Below are 26,089 nucleotides of genomic sequence, written 5' to 3' on the forward strand. Positions count from 1 at the left end.
AAAGGGTTGGGACATCAAGTCTTGGGAAGAAATCAGCTCTGATTTTATTTTCAATTTTCCTGAAGCGCATGGGTGATTTCCAGTGGAAAGGAAAGCATTAATTTTCTAATTCCTTCAATTAATATATCAGAATGATGTGGTCTCATCAGAATTGCAAGGACCTCTTGTGTACTGATGGTGTCAGTACTGAAAGTGGAGTTCCTTAGTTTACTTGCAATCAGAATACTGGTTATGAGAATCAGGAACAAAAGAAAACTTGACATTGTCAAAATGAAGATGAAGTGTACCAGCTGAAAGCTTAGATAGAATGGAGAATGCCACTTAAGTAGAAATGATATGCAATAAACTATTCAAGCTGTGTCTGGAATGACAGTGATATGTAAAAAGACATATAAGTATATAAAAACATATTAAATTAGTGGCTATTTCATAAACATCAATGTCACATTAATATATGCACTTACTGCAGATGAATTGGAGCAAGATGCTGAGAAATTTTATGGAAGATTGCATGAGATGCTAGTTACAATAACAAGAAAGGCTGTGACATTGCTAGTAGTCAACTGCAATGACAATATAAAAGAAAATGAAAAATGACATGAAGTTTTTAACCGGCTCAACAGAATAAGGCAAGGGAGATTCTTTTTTATCATTCCCACCTACTTCAAGCACCATGAATGGAAACTCAACACACAGATATTTTGGATGAATAACTCTGGAATAAAATAGTGTACATAATGGAGTGCACTATCTAGTCAGCCCAGGCACTTCTAAGTGCACTTCAATAACAGTGCACAACAACAAACAATGAATTATTAGTGTGACATATAAGGGTCAGACTTAAAAATAGTATAGAGAGTTGGCGTGCCAGTAAAATATGATCTGAAAAACATTAAATCAGAATGTTTAACCAAACTTAGGAACAGATATTATGCAAAAGAGAAATGGGACAACTATGTGAACAAGTGACACAAAGCCAAATCTATGTTATAATCCATGAAACCTGTTCACGCTGCTTAATGATGTCCATGCGTGTCTTGGTCTTGTAAACCAAAACCACAACGTCAGTTCTTCCATTTTTGTTTGGTGGAGTTCTTATGGCAAGACAGCAGTTATCAAAAGCTGCTGCTGGTACATCTGCAACGAGGTCATCGTTAGTATTCCTGAAAAATACTCTGCAAAGCAAGCACAATGCATTTTCCAGTACTCTTTTTACCTGCTTGTGTTCTATCACTGAGGAAAAATATGCATCTCAGTACTCATATTGTGGACTAGGAAATGGGAAGAGACTAGTTGAAGCTTTTTCTCTAAGGCTCAATTCCTTGTCAGAAGAAAGTAAGGAGACATAATGTTCTGCTTACATTTGGTTGCTCTGTGCTCAATGGATTTCTGAGTCATTGCAAATGTAGAACCAGGCCAGACCTCTTAGGACATACAGTAGGTACACAATTTGTAGCTCCCACTAGCCCTTAGTATCAGGCATGTGAGCAGACCTGTTGGGAGTTAGGATTCAGCAGCTTCTGCAGGACCACCATGTTGTGTATTATACCCATGGGGAACAAGTCCTCAGACAATTCTTTGAACACATTCCACATAACAAAATCTTGTGTGCTTCAGAAGAATGGATGCATTTTTCAGGTTTTCCAAACAGCTATTTCAACATTTTCTTTGTTAAGAAAATAAGAGCATTTTTAAAAATTAAATAACATTTTCTTTTTTGGAAATGAAAAATTCCTTCAATATGCTTGTAACAGTTTTCTGGCATGGGTCATGAGTGCACAGGTGAACCACATACCCATTTCAGTTGTTGCATATGCACAATGTGGTAATATGAATTTAGACATCTGTCCCTGTGTTAATGATTTTGATAAGACATAAATAATCTTGCTTAAACAACCTACTATACACACTTATAAACCCTTCACTTTTTAATATCTGATACAGAAAGCATCAATTTGGACATTAAAATATTCATTAGTTATAAAATATTTAAAAACTTTATTTTTATTTCAATCTGGAAAGAAACTACTATTGATAAAGTAATCATTGATTTCAGCAATATAGTACAAAATAACCTAGTAAAATTTTATGGATTTTTTTTCTTTTTGGTCTTATTGTTCAGCAGTTGCACTTGTGGCATGCTGTCAATATCATTTTAAACTAAAAAGCCAATATGATAATAAATTCCAATGAGACTTTTTTTTCTTTTCAGAGAATATAATATTCTTAAAATGATTGTTAAAAGAGGACCCTTTTCATGCTGCCAAACTTTTAGAAGCATAGATAAAAATTTAAATATATAAAATATATGTGATCACATCAACTCTACAGCAATATGGATTCTTTTTTAATCTTATCCTACACAGTGCCTTCTGGAAGATACTTTAATGCACAAATCTCACCCTCTTATCCAGAATATAAACCATCTCTTTCTCCTGTTAAAACCAAGAGGCCATAATTCTTTGGTCATTACATTATAGTCTAGTAAGATGGGTGTGATGTCACAGAGGACTATGACCCAATTACAGGATCAACCAGGAATATGACATTGTGTGACTTGAGAGAAATGTGCTCTACAGACCCAACCCAAGGGTCAGATTTCCCAAGATGAAGTCAACCTTTCATATTGACTTTAGTGAGACTTTACACTAACTCATTCTACCAAGACAAGGAATGTAGTATCTTACAAAAGGAATGTGAACATTGTGAACAGATTTTTGTTACCTTTATCTTCAACAACCCAAAACAAATGAATCATTTTAATTTGCTAAAAATGGACAGAAAACAAATAACTCATGTGATGTACAATATTTAGTCACAGTGAACCCTGGTCTCCGCAAATCATTTCAATAGAAGAAGAAAAAATTTTCTGTAAAGGTAGTACATGTACAAGACATATACATGTTTAATCACTCTAACTTATCAGCATTGCTAAATATATTTACCCTGATCCAGTAATGTAATCCATGTCAAGAAGCCTATTTCTATGTGCAGATGCCCCTTGCATTTATCTTTATTCAAAGTAATGATCAATGTAAGTAACGATCAATGCTTTCAAGAGTCTCACATCCAAATCCATTGGTCAATATGCAGCATTCTTGCATACTTTATGCACTGCAAAGCTAAACTAGCAAGCAGAATTGCCTGCTAACTAATAATCTGTATGGGAAGGGTGAGGTGACTCACTTCCAGGCATTTTCTCCCTACCACTAGTTCTCTTTAAGGAAAGTGAGCGCAAGGGTTGTGCAAATATTTGTTTTAGAGATTTCATCTAGATGAATTTTAAATTATCTGTTCAAATAAATTTAAAATTGACTTTACTGTTTTGGAAATCATTTGAAACACTGAATTGGATCAAACTGACAATGTGGACTGAATCAACAATTAAAATCAGTTTGCTAATTCATGCAGCTGAACAGTGTTTGGTGGGAATGTTCCTTGTGCAGCATCTGTTTACAAAGGTTTTTGGAGGATATCCATGAAATGCCATAATCAACTCTCCAGCCATATGAGGGAAGCTAGTGTAAGTGATTTTGCCAATATTTCTACATAAATTAATATTTATGAAATCTGTAATTGACATTTTGTATACTAACGAACATTCTTTTTAAACAAAAATGTGCAGAATAACCACATTGAGCATCCAAGCAAATACTGTTTTACCTGCATTATTTGCACTTAGATTCCAAGACCTTTTATAGAAAATGCATCTAACGAATCCACGTGAATCTTTTATTTAATGACTTCAGCCCTAGCACCAGTTTGAGTCGAACATTTTACTGTTAAACCAAAAATGTACATCCACATGCTTTTGTAAGGAGATCAAATTGGGCAGATGCGAAAATAAAAACATAAAGGTAACACAGAAAAAAGTTAAAAGAGTACACAGTTAAAATGTTTCATACATATTTGCATTATATCTGAAAAAGCGTATTAACTTGGGTTTTCTTTTAAAGAGATTTGGAAAATATTTACATCTTACTCTTTTTCTTGGTCCAAAAGAATCCTCAGAAAAGGTGCATGCCTTCATTTCAGTGGGAGACACAGACTGGGGTCTGATGGACAGGAAGGTACCATGTTAGTAAGCTTTCTTCCTAGATAGTTCTTCACCAGAAATTAGATTCTAGCAACTACCTTTCTAGAAAGGTACTTTGACAGTGCAGTCTTCAGGAATGTATGGAAGATAAATAATCCCCATGGACATATCATATTGCAGTATCCCAGAAAACAGTTTGTTGCTTGGAATATGGAGGAGGACTGTATTTCTTGGTTCCTGTGCTTTTTTTCCAACTTGGCAGGATAGGCATGCTGTCTTGTTTGCAAAGTCCTTTCTCTGATTTCTGCCGTGCCTTGATTTCTTTGCAAAGGCAACGTTTTTTCTCAATCATTTCCAGCATTGTATGGTCTCCATGCAACCACTGCATGCATGTCACCTATTTAAAAAGGCACAAGATTTAAACAAGGTTGATGAATGGTACTGGCCTCTTGAAAAAAAAATATCAGGAAACAGATACTTGAGAAGACAAAACACTTAGAACAGTGAAATAAAATAAACTGAAGGACAACATATAGAAGAATGGCTTCAGATGTATTAGCAGATAGTTGTAATTTTGCAGTCTTCGTGTCAATAATGTGCATTAATCTAGATTAAACTTCCAAACTGAATCCTTCTGGCTTCAAGTCCCATGAATCTACTGATTGCAGTAATGGGAGGTACAGTTAAAATTGAATCTAGGTTGGAGAACACTACTGTAGACCAAGAATTCAATTCAATCTAAGAAAAAAACCTGAACTAAAATCAATAAGATTGCAGGACAGAGAATGCCTGTTTGAAAAAATATTGTACTGGAAACAAAATGCCTGTTGCTAAACCATAATATGTCCTAAATGAGCTTAAGCAAAATATCTGCCATAGATAGAATATGATGTATTTATAAATAAAAATCTGTTAACAGAGTTCAGTGTTTGCTCCTAGTACCATAATTATCAAATTCATTTGCCATTAGTTATAAATTAGTTATGTCAGATTAATTTTTGATATTTGAACAACCAAGCAGCTTATCTGAACATTTCAGGTACCAAATCTATTTAATGGGGAGCTAGTGAAACCTTCCTTCAAACAATACCAAGTTGCAGTGTAAATTATCATATGTTGTGCTAATTGACTTAAATAGTCCAGGTGTGTATGTAACTAACAGTAATAATTTTTTTATGTATTATGTGTATAAAATTCTATAGTGACTAGACTTTCTTTTAGGATTCTTAAGATGTTACTCTGTCCCTTTTCTCTTCCAAAAATATTTTCATCTTCATCATATTAGTGGTGGTATTTAACCAAATACTGTAGGTTTTGTTCTGCAAAACGTCTATATCGTAAAAAGACATAATTACACAATAATGTTAAAGCTAATTTGCTTGAGCTTCATTCCCAATATTACGGTAATTCCCCGATTTTCAATTTTCTTCCTGTTATGAGCAAAACATTTTAGTCTCTTCACTCAGAAAGCTCTGGCTTCTGGTGATTCTTTCTTGAGCTTTCAAATAAAACAAGGAAAAACTGATCAGCAAAAATCAAATATCACAAAACACATCCTTGCTTATAATGAGGTCCTATCTACTTATAAGTATTGTCCACATTAATGCTGCAAAAGCTTGTAGACAGCTATACCTTAACATGCAATTTCAATATTTAAATGTATAATAAATCAATCAGGTTAATTGATTAGCTGATTTAATTATATGTCCGTAATCATGCTTTTATTGCTAGTTCATTTCAATGACACATTACTTCATACTGTCTGCATTTCAATGTATGATTCTTCTTTGTTGTCTTCAGAACTAAAATCATTGAAGATGTTTCATAAAATAGGCTAACCTTCACAAGTTTGTAGATAAATATGCAAACACAACACAATTGAAAAATATGGAAATACTCCTGGAGCATATGAAGTAAACAAACAAACACCAATATGGAAAAAATGTGGAGTTTAGTACAGCTACTATATTTGAGTTGCAAAAATCTGGGCAACTGGTAATAAAGTGTTACAATTTTCTGTACTTCTTTGTGTACAGTTGAGGCCAACTAGACTAACACAGAAGCCCAGTAAAGAAATGAACAAATTAAATGCTTTCTCTGACTTCAAACCATAAGAATGTGCTCAGAATAAGTTTTTAAATTTAGTGGTTCAGATCCCTGTATTATGTCCCAAGCATGGCCTTGAGTCAGAAATGATGGAAATAAAAGATAGAGTTACAATTAATCACTAGCTAAAATTATCTTCTTTTCCTGTGGCTGTTGCACAATGGGTAGCAGTCTACCTATGTACTATTGCTGATTCCCTGAGAACTGGAGACATGCATTATTGCTGGCAACATTCTCATGCAGTTAAAAGTAGTGCACAAACCCCATAAAAACTAATAAAATCTATACAAAAAAAAAGTAGTGCACAAGAGCATTTCCCTGAAGTACCTCTATGTTTTCCCCATTCATTCAAAGATATAACACCCTATGTGGAATATCAATTTTTATGTAAGACTGGGCAAGTTGAGACTACTAAGCAAGTTCTTCTTTAATATTTGCTACATAGAAAAACATTTAAAGAATTAGAGCTGCAGTATTTTACAAGATGAAGTCCTAGTTTTGTTGAAATGGTTGTACTTGTTTTTATCCTTGCTTCTTTAGGTTATCATATGCTGTTATAGACCACGAGAGAATCTACAATGGGCCACTGTGGGGAGACACTTCATAGCCTAGTCCAGCTTGGGGGCTAGAGAGTCATCTATCTTATCTATTGCCTGAAGATAAAAACAGGACCAGTTCACATCAGAATGTATTTGCTTTTTACCATTCCTGGTATTCCTAGTCAGCTTTTGCAACTGATGGGGAGAAAGGTTTTGCAGAGAACAGGGAGGCTGATGATGTAGAGTATTCAAATCCAGGCAGTATTCTATATCAGCTGTTCATGAGAGCTGTAATTAAAGCTGTGGTAAACATCTTTCCACTTTCTGAAATGAGGCTCATTTTGCATACAAGAAAATTTTCTTTCCTCCGCCCAGCAAACTGCATTTAACACCACTGGAAAATCACCAGTGTCCTGAAATCATTTAACGCACTTCTCACATATGGTGAATACATGTGCCCATTTCCCTCATTAGATAAGCATTGCATAGTATAATTTTCTGCTTATGTGCTTGGATTATCTTCAGCATTTATAACAATGCTTAATCATTCTTTGAATTATCTTCAGAATTTAGAAGACAACAGACATGTGAAATTATGAAGCAAAGTTCTACCCTCTTAAAATCATAGCATACTTATATTTTTGGTAAATAGTGACAATGATAGAGATGTTTCCACTTATTTTTATAAGTTCAACAATTACAGAACAGAATAACAGGGTTGGCAGGGACCTTGGAGATCTTCAAGTCCAAACCCTTGCTCACTCAGCAAACCCTGTAACATTTCAAACCAAACTTCCAGTGTTGGAGTACCCACAACTTCTGGAGGCAAGTCATTCCACTGATTAATTATTCTGTCAGGAAGTTTTTTCCCTTAGTTCTATGTTAGTTTTCTCCTTGATTAGTTTCCCTTCATTGTTTCTTGTCCTGCCTTCAGGTGCTTTGGAGAATAGGTTGATCCCCTCTCTTCTTTGTGGCAGCCCCTTAGATATTGGAATAGTGGTATGATTGACACACACACAGACACACACGGACACACACATACACACACATATATAAACAAACTTATGCTATTCTATTAATCTCATGCTAATAGTTATATTATTTCTATAGACTTTTAAATATTGTTGGTAAGAAACCTGAAAACAAGTGTGTGTATATGTATATGTATATGTATATGTATGTGTATATGTATATGTATATAAGCTTCATGCTTATATATATATATATATATATATATATATATATATATATATATATATATATATATAAGCATGAAGCTGAAGACACCAGCCTGAAGATGATGAGTGGGACCTTGTTGAAACGTCACCAAGACACTCTCAATCTTACATGGGAAAAGACCTGAATACACCAAGACCTACATACCTGTACCCATGAAAATCTATGAATATATATATATATATATATATATATATATATATATATATATATATATATATGTGTGTGTGTGTGTGTGTGTGTGTGTGTGTGTGTGTGTGTGTGTGTGAATATGAGCTGTCACCGGTGTGACTACTGCCTGTCGATGGCCTTCAGGATAGGCTGACACAGGAGATAAAGATTTGTCCCATGTTTGGGGCCTAGCAAGGTAATCTAAGAGTTAACAAGCATTTGTCATATATATATATATATATATATGGATCCTTGGTTTTTCGGGTTTTTCCCCGCGTAGAACTAAAGGTGTAGGCGCAACGTTTCGACGGAATCCCATCCGTCATCATCAGGCTTTAGCTTCCTTCTTCTATATAAACTTCTTCTATATAAACACACACTTCTTCTATATAAACACACATGAACACTTGTTTTCAGGTTTGTTACCCAACAATGTTTAAAAAGTCTATAGCAATAATATAACTATACACATAAGATTAATAGAATAGCATAATTGTTAAATATATCAATGTAATAAAAAATAGAACAGTTCATAACAACTCAAAGATAACTTCAGTCATGTCATTTATTAGTTAACCTCTTAAAACATCAATCACTAACATTAGCAAATTATATTTTGGAGAAAAAATGCTAATTAGTTGATTACAATATTAATATTTTTATATTAGTTTTATATTAATTCAAGATAGACACACCTGCATTATAAGAAGCAATAATTAAATCCTAGGAGACCCTCCCTACCAAAAATCATTTTTATAAACACCTGTTATCAATAAATCAATTTCAGATTGAAATTTTAAAGAATGAATGTATTAAGGAATTTGTGTAAAAATGGAAAGTTTTAATATTAAAAATCTAGATACTACATTACAGTTTATTCAATAAAAGTTAATATTTCAGACTTATTAGATACCACTGTGTTGTATAAAAAAGAAATAAATAAATCCTTGTATTACTGGAGATGAATCAAGAATAACACTTCATTTGAACACTGTGTTTTTGCTATAGCCTAAAATGAAGGATTTGTCAATGTTTCTAATGTGAATTTTAACAATTTATTATGTTTCTATTTTGAATAAGAAAAGATTGAAAGGGAGGGCATAAAAATGAAATATACCAGGCAAGATTTTTAAATCATTTTTGTAATCTTAAAAGCAGGCTGTTTTCTTCAGTAATTCAGGGTACAATTATTAACAAAGAAAATTTATCTTCTACGTTATTAAAGTCGTACACATTTGCAGATGGGGTAGGGATGATGACATAATTGTCATGACATCATCACACAAATATTGTGCCTTACATACTGTTCTCATTTGTACTATAAGACAATAATGCATGTCAATGTTTTGACATCATTATGGTTTGTCATGAGTACTGATGTCTAACACATGATGAATTCACAGAATAACACTGACTCAGGACTAAAGAAGCCTCTTGGATGAGAAGCAAAATGTTTTTTCAAAGGAAAAAAACCAAGAAAGTCCCATTGCCTTTTGGAAAAAACATCCATATCCTGGATGATTGAGAATCTCCATAGAGATTTAATTTATAATATACCGGGTATACAATATACACTGATTCTATACATTTCCAAACTTCTTAAAAATGTTTTCAATTTTAGAATGATATTTAAGCAGTTTCCAATGTAGAATTTTGAATAATAATGACTAGACCTCAGCATTCAAGAATTATCAAATTGTTCATTAATCCCTGGAATGAATTAAACTGATAGGAATTTGGGTCATGTTTCCCATGCTTGAATTCCACAATAGGTTTAGTGGAATATGTTTTTCAAAATTAGTAGTATTTTTGGTGTCCCAAATCCACTCCTGTGTGCTAGTCTAAAACCTAAAGAATCTGGTAAGCTAGAGATCACATCTAATTTATTAACTTGATTAACCAGAGATGGAAGATCTTGTGCTGTTGTTATATTACAAATGAAGGCAAATATACATGTCTCAAGATGTGAAATAGAATCTGAGTCAGTCACCAGGACCAGAGATTTACTCATCTGAGCATCATGGGCTCCAGCATGAATCCGAAAGCTTGAAAGAGTAAAATCTCTGGTCCCAGTGACTGACCCAGATTCAATCTTGTTAATATATTGTAGGTAGATATGTGTGTATGTGTGTGTGTTGTTATATTATGTGCATGCCTTTGGATGGACAGATGATGAATGGATGGATGGATATTCCTTCTCTCACATACCACCTATTTCACCACCTCTTTTTGTGAAGATTTGACCTCCTTCCAGCAAGAAAATAAATGAGATTGCAATAATTTATTGCACAGTTTTATAAACCCATCAATCTACATGGACAAAACTCTCAAGGACAAATAATATAATCAACATTAATTGAATGGAAATTATTATCCTTAAAAAAAACAAGTATGCTTTATGTTAGTACAGATAGTTCCTAATAAAGATGGAGATACTTCAGACCATGAATATGCCCACTGTGAAGTGTGATGTTACTAATTACCTGGAGGTCCAATAAGAACAGGGAGACTGGCCAAGCTTTTACCTAGAGCCTTTTTTGGCAAGTGTCAGCTGGAGGAATGAGATGTTGAAATAAAACTATAGAGAATGCTCAGAGCAAAATATACTTTATATCACTATGGAAATATATTAGGAGTTGGAGGGCAACAGCTACTTTTCCAAATAATATTTACTTAGTGACTTACTGTGAAAAGAGATGTACTGAGAACTGTGATAAATTCCATTATATTAGATACCTTTATTACAGTTAAAATAGTAATTTTTTAAAAACAATACAATACAAACATCCAAAATAAATATACATAACAGCCAAGATACTTGTCTAGTTAGAAATACTAGAAAATGGGGCCCTGATCACATTCAGTGTCCCGGGCTCAGAACATAACCAGTTTTTTTAGGGCCTTATGAAAAGCAAACACAGTTGGGGTCATTCTAATCTCCAAAGGGAAGATGTTTCATAGAGCATTGTGGGAAAAGGCTTGTCTTCTAGTTCCTGACAGTTGTTTGTCTGATGGGATCTGCAGTGTGCCCATTCCGCTCAAACTGATTGAAACTCTTGGAAGAAGGCAATCCCAGGTGAGCATGATCAAGAATGCTCATCAGTGCCTCAAATACATGGCAACTATTAAGAATTATTAACCCAATTCTTGGTAGCAAATTCCCCCTCCTTTTTAATCTACCAGCTAAAACCCAGGAATGGGTAAGTTATTAGGGTCTTTCCACGTGATAACTGTGACTATGGCTAAGGGAAAAAAAATGATTAGGAACAAAGCCTTGCATGGAAGCTATTAGCAGTATTGATATAAGTATCCAGTCTTTGTCCAGGCACAGTTAGTTACATAACAGCAGAATAAATGATGCATATTAGGGCATATTATGGTCTGTATCAAGTGATAAATTTTTATTTTATTAATGTGTGGATTTTCTGTTTTCTTATCTTTTGTTTAGGAATGGGATATCATAGAAATGTAAAATATTGAATATATATATATTCTCTCAAGAGGGTGCCAAGTGAAATCCTTAGTTTGATGTTTCTGTGCTGATTTTCTCCTGATGACATATTTGCTTTCTTTCTGAAAATCTCATCATTACTACTTTGGTCTTGCTGGTCTTAATATTTGCTTTAAATGCATGTAGGTTTTGTCTTCAGGTCATTTGAGAATATATGTGAATCACCATTCTGCAGAGAGCTTAAGTGAAATGGTATGAGCCCCTTCTGGATTTAAAGAGTTATTGTAGAGGTAAAAAAAATAGAAAAGTAATATTTTAACATTCTCATTTAAAATACATAAAGTTTTATTTTCATTGTTCAACAAGACAAAATGAAGGTTATAAATTATCAAAAGTGAGTGCTGGCATCCATACTTGATTATAACTTGCATACTACATATAATGTATATGAATAATTCAAACATTTCAATGATAGACTATGAAGAGACACATGTACATATACAGATATATAAACAAACTATACATACATACATGGGTGAATAGATATACATAATTATGGGCATACAGTATACAGACAAAGTACTATACAGGTGCTGTAAGTGCAATATACTGTATAAGGCTATACAAACATTTGAGGGAATCTGATGAAATCATGATCACCATGGCAACAAGGCTAGAGCAGTCTGTGATGTAACAAAGTGATGGTGATAAAAACAGAATCTTTTCACAGTGCGCTGTGTAGTGTCTCCCTTTCTCACACACAGAGATAAATACAGAAAATCCACTGCATTTCCATATCAAAATGATAAAAACACCATATTTCTTAACAAAATGGAAATGTATCTGAGATGAAACAAATGATATTCTATTTATACCATATTCTCAATTGGCTCTTTATTTTCCTTAATAAGAAGGGGACAGGACACACAATCCTTTTTTTTAATAAGCTTTGGCTTTATATCACTTTTTATTCTTGTGTTCTTAAATGTATGAATAATATTCTACAAAATTGTTGCCCTGAGTTAAACGTAAAGGAACACTCAAAAAGAAAAGAAAGGCACAGCATTTGAAACAGAGGTGCAAAGAAGGCATTTGTATGAAAGCAATTCAACAAAATTGTGGGAAGTCATTTATTTCTTAGCTTGCTTAAAAAATAAATCTCAGAATGTCAGCAACCTTATTTCCAGTTTTCTTTTGTAAATGACAATACTTTAAATTGTGCAAAAAGGAAAGTCTTAAAGCATAGCTTCTCCAAAGCAGTTTAAAAATGGGTAATAAAGTTTAACCAGCATATTTTGATTTTTGGGGGGAAAATGATTCCACAAATGAAAAATTTCATTTAACCAAGAAGTTAAAGCTGACCTCATGTTAATCAATGAAACAATATGTTTACATGGTCAACATCAATCATCTTAAAAAGTTGTGCTGCAATCCTTTACCCATTACTAAGTTGTATTGAATCAATAGGACTTATTCTAAGGAAATATTCCTATAATTGTTGTACAATGTTTTAAGATTGTGTGTGTGAGAGTGTGTCTATGTGTGTGTGTGTGTGCACATTAGGTTGTGGATCTCCTAGTAAAGTTTATATAAACATTTATGAATAGAACAAAATCCAAGGAAGCGTGATTGGATTCTTAAGATTGCATACTTTACACTATAAACCATGAAGAAAAGAAAGATTGAAGGAATTGAATAAATGTTGCTGAAAGGCCAAATCAGGGATTTAACATTCAATTGTTTTATACCCTGAAGAGTTGCTACCTAAGATAAAAAGTTATCTGTGATTCCTTGTTGTAAATTATCATACACTACTAAATGAATTGTGACATAAAAAAGACAAATCATGGGTTCCAATGAATAGTTTTTCTAATAAAAAGAGCTATATCTGTCATTGCCAAAGACTAGGCATAACAGGATGATTTTCTAAAAATGTTTTTTATATTTCATTAAATGGAGGGAATGGATAAAAGTTAGTCAAAATTGCTGTTCTTTCTGGTCTTTATAAAAAAAAAAAGGTAAGGTAAAGTTTCCCCCGCACATGCGTGCTAGTCGTTTCCGACTCTAGGGGTCGGTGCTCATCTCCGTTTCAAAGCTGAAGAGCCAGCGCTTGTCCGAGGACATCTCTGTGGTCATGTGGCTGGCATGACTAGACACCAAAGCAGCACGGAACGCTGTTACCTTCCCACCATAGTGGTCCCTATTTTTCTACTTGCATTTTTACTTGCTTTCGAACTGCTAGGTTGGCAGAAGCTGGGACAAGTAACAGGCGCTCACTCTGTTATGCGGCACTCGGGATTCGACCTGCCAAGCTGCCGACCTTCCGATCGACAAGCTCAGCGTCCTAACCCACTGAGCCACCACATCCCCTCTGGTCTTCATATATCCATCTAAAAATCTGAAAAATGGCTTATAAGCAACAAAGCTGTGAGTAAATAGGCTATCTTTACCTTCTGAAGAAGCTCTTAAAAAGGTTTGTGATCATTTATACCACATCTACATGCAGACAAATTATGCTATGAATATTGTTGAAACTGAATTGATGCCAGCCCACTGCCACCCAAGGCATAAATTCCCTTCCATTCAGTGGGTTAGTCTTAGAATCATGTCTGTTGCATCACTAATTTGTTGGCTGATAAAAACAACTATCTGATGTGCTGAATTTTTGTTTTCTTGTAATATTGTGATTTTTACTGTACACTTATCTTCCTTCTGTCCTTCAAGAGCCCCCAAAGTTAAGCTAAATATAGCAGTTTTCAGAACATTTGCATTCTACTTTTTGTTATTTCCAGTTTCTATCTCACTGGCTGATCATAAATAGTTCCAGAGACTTCTATGGGATTTCTTATAACATTTTCACAATGCCATAGATTAACCTGTCTTTTCTGCCATGAAATTCTTGTTCATATGAATGAATGAACCTTTATTGTCAAAGTACAACCATGTATACATTGAGCTATCAGTTTGAAATTAGTCTCAGTTATTTTAATAATCTCTATTTCCAGATTATCAGGTTTTCATATGACGGACAATTGCATGTGTAATATTAGAATTCAAAGGATTTGCAAATCAAAGATATGTGGAAGAAGTGTATATTATTATTTCAACAACCAAAAGTAGCCCCTCTTTCTTGAGTATGAAACTCTACTTAGTTTTTTTTCAATCATGTCCAAGATCACATTTAAAGATGGCAACATTCAATCAAGGAGTGCATTCCTCAACATTTAGTGTCTTCAACGTATATGAGGGAAAGAGGACAAGAAATACTCCAAGAACAGACCAGCTGTTCATGCTGTCAGTCAAAAATATTGGTGAGGTACTTTTATGAGTTGTAGAAATTTGCTTTATTAGACCAGCTAATTGTTAAGAAGGATCTCCCAGAACACCCAGCACACACATCTTTATCTGCATAGCAGACAGTATTCTCTGTGTGCCAATATTAGTCACACAACTCCTGGATGTTACATTAAAGAAGAATCAGTTTATTCTATTTTAAAATGAGAAGCAAAGCAGAGAAAGGAAATATGTGTCAATACTTTTATGAGGAAACATATCTAATTTGGGATCAGTTGAATAGAAAAACTATAAGGCAGTTAAATGCTTGCTGTTGTACTTGAAAACAGATTTTAAAATGTTAGATTAAAAACTAAATTGCTTTTTAGTGTACAAGCAGTTGTGGGGGGGGGAACTAGATAGTATTAAAAGAAAATAGACTAACTTCTCCCTCTAGTGGCTATCCAAAATAATGAACTAAATCATCTGCAACATCTTAGAACCTTAATTAGAACTACACTGAGATTCTGCAAAAAGGTTGACTCAGATTCTAAATTTTAAGACTACATAATTATTATGTTAAGAGAATTTGCAAGAACTCAGTCACAAATGTATGTCCGAACTACCGTATGTCTGAAATGGTATCCTTGCTTAATGGGTGGGTTTTATACCTATTGCTAAGTTCTAAAATAATTTTCTTATTTGTAATTCATCATGTTATATGGACATAGACCTAGCATTTTGAAAATATGTTTTACTGTATGTTGTGAAATAAAAATTTGTATTACATAGATCAGCAAAAATATAAGAACAGTCTAAAACAAAGTAAGATGTGACAATATGATGGAAAGACAGGGATAACCAAATCCATTAGATCTTTAAAGATATTCCAAAGAACCCACTAACTGGTTATGTCAAGCAAATGTGTTATGTTGCAACAATGAATGGTGATTTATTTAATACTGTAAGTCATAGATTATGATATATAATTCTGTGTGAATTATTGTTCTGTGATCTCAGATTTTATCAGAGGTACATTCTTTGCACCATCACTATTTCACTTTTTCAAACCATATTGATTCTGTAGTACAGATTCTGTACTATTATCTGTAGTACTACAGGTCTGCAGTGCTACAGATAGTGAATTACTGTCTCTTTCCTTTTCTCTTGTCTTGACTCTCATCTTCTGAGTCAACAGATTTCTTTATGAAGTTTTCTGTAGAATGTTTCAGCAAGATCTGGCTATACTGATAATGAACTGATTAGGGTTTTTTTGTTCGTTGTTTATGGCACCAGCAAATTTTACATACTCACTCCATATTTTTTGAATATTTAAGAGAAACCATGAAGTTTTATCATTGCTGCTTGACGTAGTAAACAAGTCTACACTTTCAGAATTGTGGCAATTCATGTATTAGGAGAAGAATTAAGAGGAATAGTAACAGAACATGGCAGCAGTTTGTTCCTATAAGCCTAAGGTTAATGTTGTTTCTACTACTAAGACTGCTATTATTACAATTAATTTCAATTTTATTTGCTTTTTTCATTCTGAGGACACTCAGTTGATGGATCTTTTGTAGAAATTATAGTACAGATCCTTCATACATGTACATAAATATTTATTTTTGCCATATTTTTATAAGAACTCATCAATATTTTCAAACCTATAAACTTCATGTGAAAAAACCCATGAGTTTAAATCCCAGCTGGGATAAATCACTTTCTGAAAAGTCCTACCAAATTTGTTGGCAAAGAAATGGTGTCAAAGTTCTTTGATTACGTTTAAAGAAAAGAGGTATTCTAAAGCTCGGCTGTCCAACCTTGGCAACTTTAAGACCTGTAGCTGGCTTGTCAAGTTAGTAACATGGTTGTTAAGTGAATAGGCTTCCCCATTGACTTTGCTTATGAGAAGATAATTACAACAGGTAATTACATGACTCTGGGGCACTGCAACTGTCATAAATATGACTCAGTAGCTAAGCATCTGAATTGTGATCACGTGACCATGGGGATGCTGTAATGGTCATAAGCGTGAAAAATGGTCATAAGTTACTTCTTTTCTCAGTACCATTGTAACTTTGAACGGTCACTAAATGTAGATAAACATCTTATATATGTTTCCAATAACTCATTTCAGTCTAATTTTAATATCTCTACAAATTTTTATATCATTTTTGACTGGCAGAAAATAATACAAAATTTAGGAAAGTAAAAATGTTGACATATAATTGCTTTTGGCTTCATAGATTCATTTGTAAAGTACAAAGTTATTAATATTTCTACTTATGATTTTTTCATTGTATTGCTAATTTATAGCCTGGAATTCAAGTTGTCAACCCTTTCTCCTAATAGATCACTTATTTTTAACTTGATAGATAGAATATGATTCTCCCTTGCTGAAAATATTTCCTAAATCTGCTTCAGGATGAGGATTTCAATCAGTCAATTTTTGATAATTTTTTGTTATACATCTTCACTTGTACATGTTCAGAATAGAAAGAAATTATAATTTTTTTTCATTTCCTTTCAAGGACCTCATTTTGTATTGTAAAGTACAGTTGAATTTAATTTTTACAGTGCTTTTTAGGCCCAGGTAGTTTTACTTCTCTTTGCATTGATTTGATAGATCTAATATTTATTAGGAGTATGTGATTCTACTTGTGTGACTATTTGATAGGGATCATTGCATTAGTTCAGTTTGAACTGTTGATTGACACATTGAAACTGGAACAATTTCATTCATAATGATTCAGAGTATAAAAATGCACATGGGCATGTGCAAAGTAATCCATATCAAATCAACTCAATTTAAATCAGTTTGGATATACTGAATGTGAATTAACATTTATATTTAGAATAAGCATTTAAGTTGAAAAATTGATTCAGTATGGAGATTTAAGCTAATTTACTTTGAACTGAAACTCCAAATCAAATATTCTCACACCCCTAACAATTATGTTGTTCAGGGAAGCATTTGACAGTTTCAGTAGCCACTGACACATATATCAATAGAATTAGAAAACTGCAGGAATGAATTTCCCTGCTGCTTTTACAAATGAACCCACCTCCCAAAAGGCACTTATAGAATAATTCTAAAAGTGTTAAGTATCAAGTCAACCCTGGCTCAACTAAAAAAGCTATTTAGGGTCAGACATTGTTACCATTTAAATGGAGGCCATCAGAAAGTCTTATGATTATAGCCTTAATAAGACTATACAAGAAGCATTCCAGAAGAAGACACTGGCAAGTCACCTGCCAAATAATAATAATAATAATAATAATAATAATAATAATAATAATAACAACAACAACAACAACAACAACAACAACAACAACAAACATGTCTATAAAGTCAGGGCCAAGCCTGACTCAATGGAGATTTTAAGTTTTAAGGTCATTTTTGCTCAGTTTTTCCCCAACCATGGCATCTTCTAGATATGTAGATTGAATTCTCAGAATTTGGGCAAGGCCAAGAAATTCGCAAATATAAAGAGGATTTAACTTCAAAAAGGCTACCCTTGCTGATAGAGTATAAGACTGATTCTTCTCATGGGCTTATATTTCCATTGGGCATTTTGTCCCAAAAATACTATTAGACTGGTGAAGGTCTCCAATTACTCAAAGTGATGGAGAATTAAAGAATCTAAAGAAAACTCTAAAATATTGTTTTTGCTTCTTAGAAATTCCTTTCCCAATCCTGGTTGCAGTAGATATTTCCATATTTCTAAACTAAAAGTCATTTGGTGCTTTTGTCCTGCACAATATGATGGCTAAAAGGAACCTGGGCATTCAGAAGCAGAAGAATAGAGGTGCCTCCTTTTTTGAAAGTGGAGGGAGAAAGAACATTTTTAAAACAGCTATAATAAAATTTGAATGTGAAGTGGGTGGGTGGGTGAGATAAATTATGCCCTTTAGAAAATGTGATTTAAACCTCAGAAATATAATAGGATAAGAAGCACTATCCATGCGGATTGGGATTTTTAAATTATGATCAATGTTTAATTATGTTCAGATACTCTTTAAACTTCTAGCTCAATAAACTATTTCTGTAGTATCATAGTGCTATAGTATCATAGTAGTGATAGCATTGTAAACATGTGCTTGAAAATTTAGATCCAGTGTTATGAATCATATTCAATTCTGTAATACATTTCTCCCAATATATACATCTCCCAATCCATTTTCCTTAACAAACACATCTTTATGCTGTCATTTTTCATTTGCTGCTTGCATGCAGTTTCCCATAAATATATTACTGTGTATGGATTTTGATCCAAAAACTGCATCATAAAATTAAGGAGCAACCAAAGAATATCTATGTACATTCTTGTATTAATTCCAAAATAAGAACTACAGCACTTTGCAATAAATTTCTCCTTATTTAATACCTCATTTGAACAGTATGTGAAGTTCTTCCAAAATAAATGCAGAAGAGATGTTATGTCAAGAAAAAAAATGCTTGAAAATTTCAACATTCATAAATTAGGTATTTGATTTTTCCCCATTTTTAGGCAACTCTGTTTGAAGTGCTGATATGTGCTGAAAATAAAATATAATTATTTTACATTTTTGATTGATAATATATCAAAAAATCTGACTATTACTAATTACCATTACTATGTATTTAACTGAGTTTATAACTAACAAGAAGAAAAATAAAGAAAAGCCAACAGACTTATGATAAAAAAAAATTCTCTCATGGTCAGGGTAAAATTATAAAGTATTAAATGACAGGACAGCAACATTTCTTATCATAATTTTATATAAGTCTGCTTTATATCATAGTGACCTAGGAATAATGGGTATCTACTACAAAATACCTGAAGAAAGCAAGTTGAAGAAAACTAATTTATAAAAATAAAATCCTGCACATTCGTTATTTGCCATAAGATGGAGCCATTGATCCAAAACAGCTATTTGAAACTTCTTTTTTTTTAAAAAAAATACATATATTTACCAATGCTTTCTGACACCTTTGGAAACCTATCAATGATCCTTTTTATTTATTATAATTCTGAAGTGTTTCAAAAAGTAGTATAAAGCTTTTTCAATTATGGGTTAAATCTAAAACTAGTCAGATTCTAAGGAAACCTTTTCTAACACATTGCAACATCTCTGCAGAAAAAACTTTGTTCAGTTCTGGGTTGGAAATTTCTCGAAGTGAGAGATTCTGGCTACAATGACTCATGTGGCTTCATTGCCATATTGTTAGGTTTCTGCAATGCACTAACATGCCTTTGAACAGAAGTTACAGTCAGTTTGTAAAGCAATAGTCAAAGTTATGACTGCGCTCATTGCTGGGATAACTTTACACCTATTTCATGGGCCCTGCTTACCATTGCTTAGCAATACTGTAGGTTTTTGGATACAGTTTATGCTAATTAGATGGATGCTACTTTCAACTTATAAACTTATCTCTTGGCACATCTAAAAGGCAGACAGATGCTATAAGACTGCCTTAAATCAACCTGTTTGAGGACATCAGGAAGAGGCTGATGGTGATGTCCTAAGCTGGTAAGGTCAGTGGATGATATGCCAGAAAAACTCTTCTACATAGTGCTATCATTCTCCCTAAGATGCTAGAGTGGTCCACTTGTTGATGATCTTATAGAAATTAGTAAAAGCATCCCAGAGTGCCTTGAAACATTACCTGTTTTACCATTTGTGATTGATCCAGCATAATTGTCACTTATCTATTTCTATTTTTGTAATATGTCTTATGTTAGCATGGTGGTTATGCTTTTTGTTTGGTTGCTGTTATAACTCACTGGGATTGTCTAAGGATTTGGGAGAGGATGATGATGATGATGATGATGTATCAGTGCCCATCATAATAAATCCACATCTTAGTATCTAGATTTGACATATGAAATTATTGATTACTACAAAACTGGTATAAATAAAAATGCTGGAGATTATACAATTTTTAGAAAAGAAAGCTAAAGTGGAAGGGAGCTCAAGCACATTACACTTTCAAGCTTAACTAAAAATCTACAAATGTGAAGTCCAGTTAGTAAAGTAGTAAAGCTGGTTTGTATGTGAATCGGTAACCCTGAATCCTTAACACTGGGCGAATGTATTAATTTCTAAGTATTTTTACCCCATCTAGAAATAGTGTATTTGAGTTAATCATGAGAAATTTCAGTTGTTGGTTCATGTATGGCTATGACATTCAGACACGCAACTGGTTGTTTTAAGTTAAACTTGTAACTAACTCTATTTTTACTATTCTTAATGGATGTTACAGGCCAACCACACAAAACATAGCAACTGTAATGTTAGATGTTCTTTTATTTCCTTTCATCCATTTCCTCCATAAACTAGTTAAAATATGAAAGTGTCTTTAACATTTTACATCTCATAATAGATTTTCAAAACAAATGTAAATCAAAAGAGGGATTAAATATTGCCTTCATACTTTGGATTTAAGGAAAGACATTAATAACACTTAAGTGAAATAAGGCCCTGTTCCACCAGTTTTTGATCCTATAACATGCTATGAGATAATTGAATATGCTATTTCGTAAGCTAATTCTTTCACTTACATAAAAATGTCATTGGATATGATCTCAATAATCATATAATAAAGCTACCGTAAGTATGTCTTCTTTTTCCCCCCTCCATGTTGTATACAAAGACTGACGCTTCTTCTCTGCAACTTCTGCAGATGCAAAACTTCAGCATATTGCAAATAGTCATTTTAAATTGGATATATATTTTATTAAGTGCCTATTCTATCTTTCTACCTATCTATCTACATCAATTCCCAACATTGCATCCCATTTTATAATATAGCTAATGTGGCTACATATCCAAAAATATATATAGCAAAACACTAAAGAGCTATGCTTATGCTGTAATTTTATGGCATGAGTGTTCATTTCAAAATAAGGAATGGATATGGATGGCATACCATCATGGCAGGAAGAACATTTTCCAGTAGTTATTTTATATCAGGTTTGGGACAATATCACTTTGTCAGTATGCTAAACAGATCCTCCTCCAGACTACTGTTTCTCCCCAGATTATCTAAATTGCTGTTCTCTTTCTCTTAAAGTAATAATTTTGGTGACATTCTAGCCTGCATAAGTTACAAGGAACTCTACCCTTTCAGTTTGTAAAATGAGACTATCACATCTGAAGCATAAAACAAAACCTGACTTCAACTAGAAAAAGAGCTCATTGGGATAAAAAGATTCTTGCCTAGTTCATTTCCTGATGTGCTAATTTGAAGGGTTTAATGAAGAGCTTACAAAAGTTTTGAGGACCTGCAAAACATTCCAGTCAAAGCATTCTGTCACTATAGGTAGTCCTCAAATTATGACCACAGTCGGAACTAGAAATTTCATCACTAAATAGTGAGGTTTTTAAGTGAGTCACATTTGATTCTACATTTTTTGCTCTGCTCATTAAGTGAATCATGTAGTTGTTAAGTAAAGCTGGCTTCTGCTGTTGAGTTTGCTTATTGGAAGGTCCCTGGGAAGATCACAAATGGTGATTATGTCATGCAGAGACACAGCAACTTCTGTAAATACATGCTAGCTGTCAGGCACATGAACTATTATCATGTGATTGCAGCAATGCTGTGATGGTCCTAACTGCGAGAGATCATCAGTCATTTTTTCAGTGCCATTCTAAGTTCAAATTATCATTAAGCAAATGGTCATAAGTTGAGGTGTGCTTGTATGTAGATTCATTCAAATTTTCAAAAGCTAGGACAGCATTGTTTCTATATGAGATGGTGGCAAACAGACTGAAACTGGAGACACATTTGGGAAGAGAATAGTTGCTTTCTGTTATGAGCAGAGTCTCAAATGCACTATTTATCTACAACACATGAATATATTTATTGGGAGTAAATTACACTAGAGGGCAATATAACTGTAGAGTCAAAATGTGGGCTAACATATAGAAAGAATCATAAACCACCTAGAAAAAGCAGCTGAACAATTAGGTATGGTCTACAAGTCATATCAATAAATCACTGTGTTGAGAAGAAAAAAAAACCCAAATGCTTCTTGATAAAAAATGAATGAGATAACTTTTCTCTCTCTGTATGTAAAGATTCCTTTGATAAGCTAGAAAAAAGTTATCCCTAACAGCTTTTATCCAAAGAATTACATTTCCTTTAACATATAAATTTTCTCAAACAGTTTGAGGACCATACCAATTTCATATTGCCACAGAGCAAAACCTGCCCAGTACCCAAATATTAAATAACATTGGACCCCCACTATTGAAGGAAAATACAAAACCATGTCCAAAGAACACACCAATCTCCCAGGTATTCATAGTCCATGGAAATTCTATTAACATTTAAACAGGTTATTGTAAAGTCTTTGCTATTTTATAAAAACGGGATATTATGAACCGGTCCCAATATGATTATATGTAATTTAGGAGTTTCAAAGGAACAAAATTACTTCAAACAAATAGGAAACAAACTTTTTCTTAAATTGTATATTTTTAGTATGTATGTGCATGGATTTATGTGTGTATATACAGTATATATGCATACACACAGAATCATGATATACACACACATATACACACACACACACACATCAATTTTATTTAATTATTCCTGCACTAAACTCAAAATGACAGAATACAAAGAGATTCAAGTTCAAACTGTGTATACAAAGTCACTGAGAAGTCTAGTACAAAATGGCATAGACAAGATGCTTAAAAGAAATATACATTATATAAAAGTCAAATTTATAAAATGCTGCTTTTCAGCAGGATTTTTCAGAAAAGAAAATTACTACGCAGGACCATTTTTTAAAACAAAACAAAAAGATATTCAACAAATACACAGAGTAAAAAAAGGATCCATATTCATATTACAGAATGGAGACAAATAAATGTTAAAGAGGAGACCATTGCAAAGAAAGCTTAATGCTAGAAATGATAAGGTTTCTTTGCTTATGAAAGGGACACACACACACACATATATCATAAAAACAGAAATCAAACCAAACACGCAGAAGAACAATTTACAATTACAGATGGTAGACAAACACAGAAGGGAGAACATTTGGCATGTGGCATCACAGGAAGTCATTCACGATTGGCTAACGATGGTACCTGGCTCGGTTGCAGTTCACTGGCTTGCCTGAGAGGAGGAACAGAGGGAGGAGGAACACCTGATGTGGAAGCAGATCTCCCTAATCTGCAGCTTGATTTCAGTTCTGGAAAGAAAATGGATGGATTAGAGAAGACTTCTACAGTCTCTTAAATTAAGAGACCACTCTGAATAAACTGTAGCTCCAGGGCTTCATAGAACTCTGCAACCTTTTCATCATGGCTGCTGAAAATGAAGGCAATGTTTCCTGTCATTTCAAGTTGGAAAATCGGTAAAAATTCTAGCAGAAACTCTAAAATCAGCATCTCATGGATGTGTTTCTCTCCCAACACTAACTCGAGGAAGATTATATCTTTTAATAGTGTCTTGAAAACTATTTCATACATAAAAAAATATGTGTAGATTTGGTAGCTGTGAATGTTTGATGAAAACAAAGGATTGGTTGACCAAAAAAAATTAGAAGCTTTTTTCTACTATAATTTCCATTGTTTATGAAGATTCTCAGTCATCCAGGTCATAATTTTCTCAAAGGTGTTTTTTTTCAAAATGCAACTCAGCCTGTTTTTTGAGTAAGAAGACATTCATCCAAAAAGCTGATGAAGCAAAACATATTCTTTTGCCTCAAAAAAACAGTCCAGTTGGCTCTTGAAACATAATTTCCATTGTTTTCCTTCATTCCAATATAATATGAAGTGGTCAACTTAGTACTTATCTCCTAATAGTTATAAATATTTGTAGATTTGGTAGCTGTGCATGCTTGCTGTTAGACCACCATCTTAGGCCATTGTGTATTGCTGAGCATAAAAACAAATCCTACAAATCCTTGCCTACCACAATTTCTGAGTTGTTTTCTTCCATTTCAGCCTTTTCAGCTGGGCATGCACATCCTCCTTAAAGATTATTATGTCTATAATAACAAAATCCTTTCATCTGACATCAAAGAAAGAGAGAAATGGTATTTGTTGCTTTTTACTTTCTAGGATGATATGTCTGTAAAAATGTCAAGTTCTCTCATTTTAGAAGTCTTCTGTGAATGCTCCACTCTCTTATTTTTTTGCTTCCAAACTAATGGAAAAAATGTTTATTAGTATAAAATAATTTACAAGAAGATAGAGAACAAATGGATATGTTTTATTTCTACCACCTCCACTTTTCATTTGAGAGACTATTGCTGCTGTTCACATGATGAATGTTATTATATTTATTTATTTATTTATTTATTTATTTATTTATTTATTTATTTATTTATTTATTTATTTATTAGTTTTTATAAACCGCCCTTCTCCCGAGGGACTCGGGGCGGTATACAGAGGAAGGAAGGTATACAGATGAACAATAAAAAGTAATAAAAACAATAGTGAAAACAAACTGGGACCCCAATTAACGCTATCATGCCAGGCCGGACTGCTGGAACAGGAAAGTTTTTAAGTCGCGACGGAAGGTACGGAGGTCGGGGGCCATCCGGATTTCGGTTGGTAAACTGTTCCAGAGGGCCGGCGCACCCACTGAGAATGCCCTCCCCCTGGGGGCCACCAGCCGACATTCCTTGAGCGGTGGCACCCTGAGGAGGCCCTCTCTGTGGGAGCGCACAGGACGGTGGGGTGCTGACATCGGCAGAAGGTGCTCCCGTAGGTAGTCCGGACCCATGCCATGTAGGGCTTTGTATGTCATTGTTAGCACCTTGAACTTCACTCGGAAGGCAACCGGAAGCCAGAGCAGCGCACGGAGGAGAGGTGTGATATGGGAGTATCGGGAGGCTCCCAAGAGTGTCCGTGCCGCCGCACTTTGCACCAGCTGAAGCTTCCGAGTGGATCTCAAGGGCAGCCCCATGTAGAGAGCGTTACAATAGTCTAGGCGAGAGGTCACAAGGGCATGGGTGACTGTACGTAAGGAATCCAGGTCTAGATAAGGCCGTAGTTGGCGAACTAGTCGAACCCGGGAGAAGGCCCCCTTGGTCACAGCTCCTATGTGGTCTTCTAGGGAGAGCTGCGAGTCTAGGAGGACACCCAGGTTGCGGGCCCTATCCTGCATAACCTGGGAGCCTCCAGATAAGATCTACCATTGCTACTATTGGCCAACACAGCTGGAAACAACCAGGGTGGAGAAGGCTGTAAAGTGTATTCATTACTATGCAAAATTCAAAAACCTTACATATATGTAACTAGGAATGAAATGCTGAAAATTGCATTCCA

The 26,089-nt window shown here is 34.0% G+C and overlaps 1 protein-coding gene across 1 annotated transcript in view; it reads right to left on the bottom strand.

The window, feature by feature from the left end:
* Positions 1 to 4,205: 4,205 nt before the first annotated feature.
* Positions 4,206 to 26,089, bottom strand: part of NYAP2 (neuronal tyrosine-phosphorylated phosphoinositide-3-kinase adaptor 2) — a gene marked incomplete at its 3' end in the record, with an annotated part of 128,289 nt that continues 106,405 nt past the window's right edge. The window contains exons 5-6 of the mRNA XM_083363572.1: positions 23,900 to 24,003; positions 4,206 to 4,433 (exon numbers count right to left, since the gene is read on the bottom strand). Of these exons, the coding sequence (XP_083219698.1) occupies positions 4,206 to 4,433; positions 23,900 to 24,003 (332 nt within the window). The remainder of the gene's footprint in view (positions 4,434 to 23,899; positions 24,004 to 26,089) is intronic.

Source organism: Vipera ursinii, assembly GCF_947247035.1.
Source record: "Vipera ursinii genome assembly, chromosome: 5".
NCBI lineage: Eukaryota > Metazoa > Chordata > Lepidosauria > Squamata > Viperidae > Vipera > Vipera ursinii.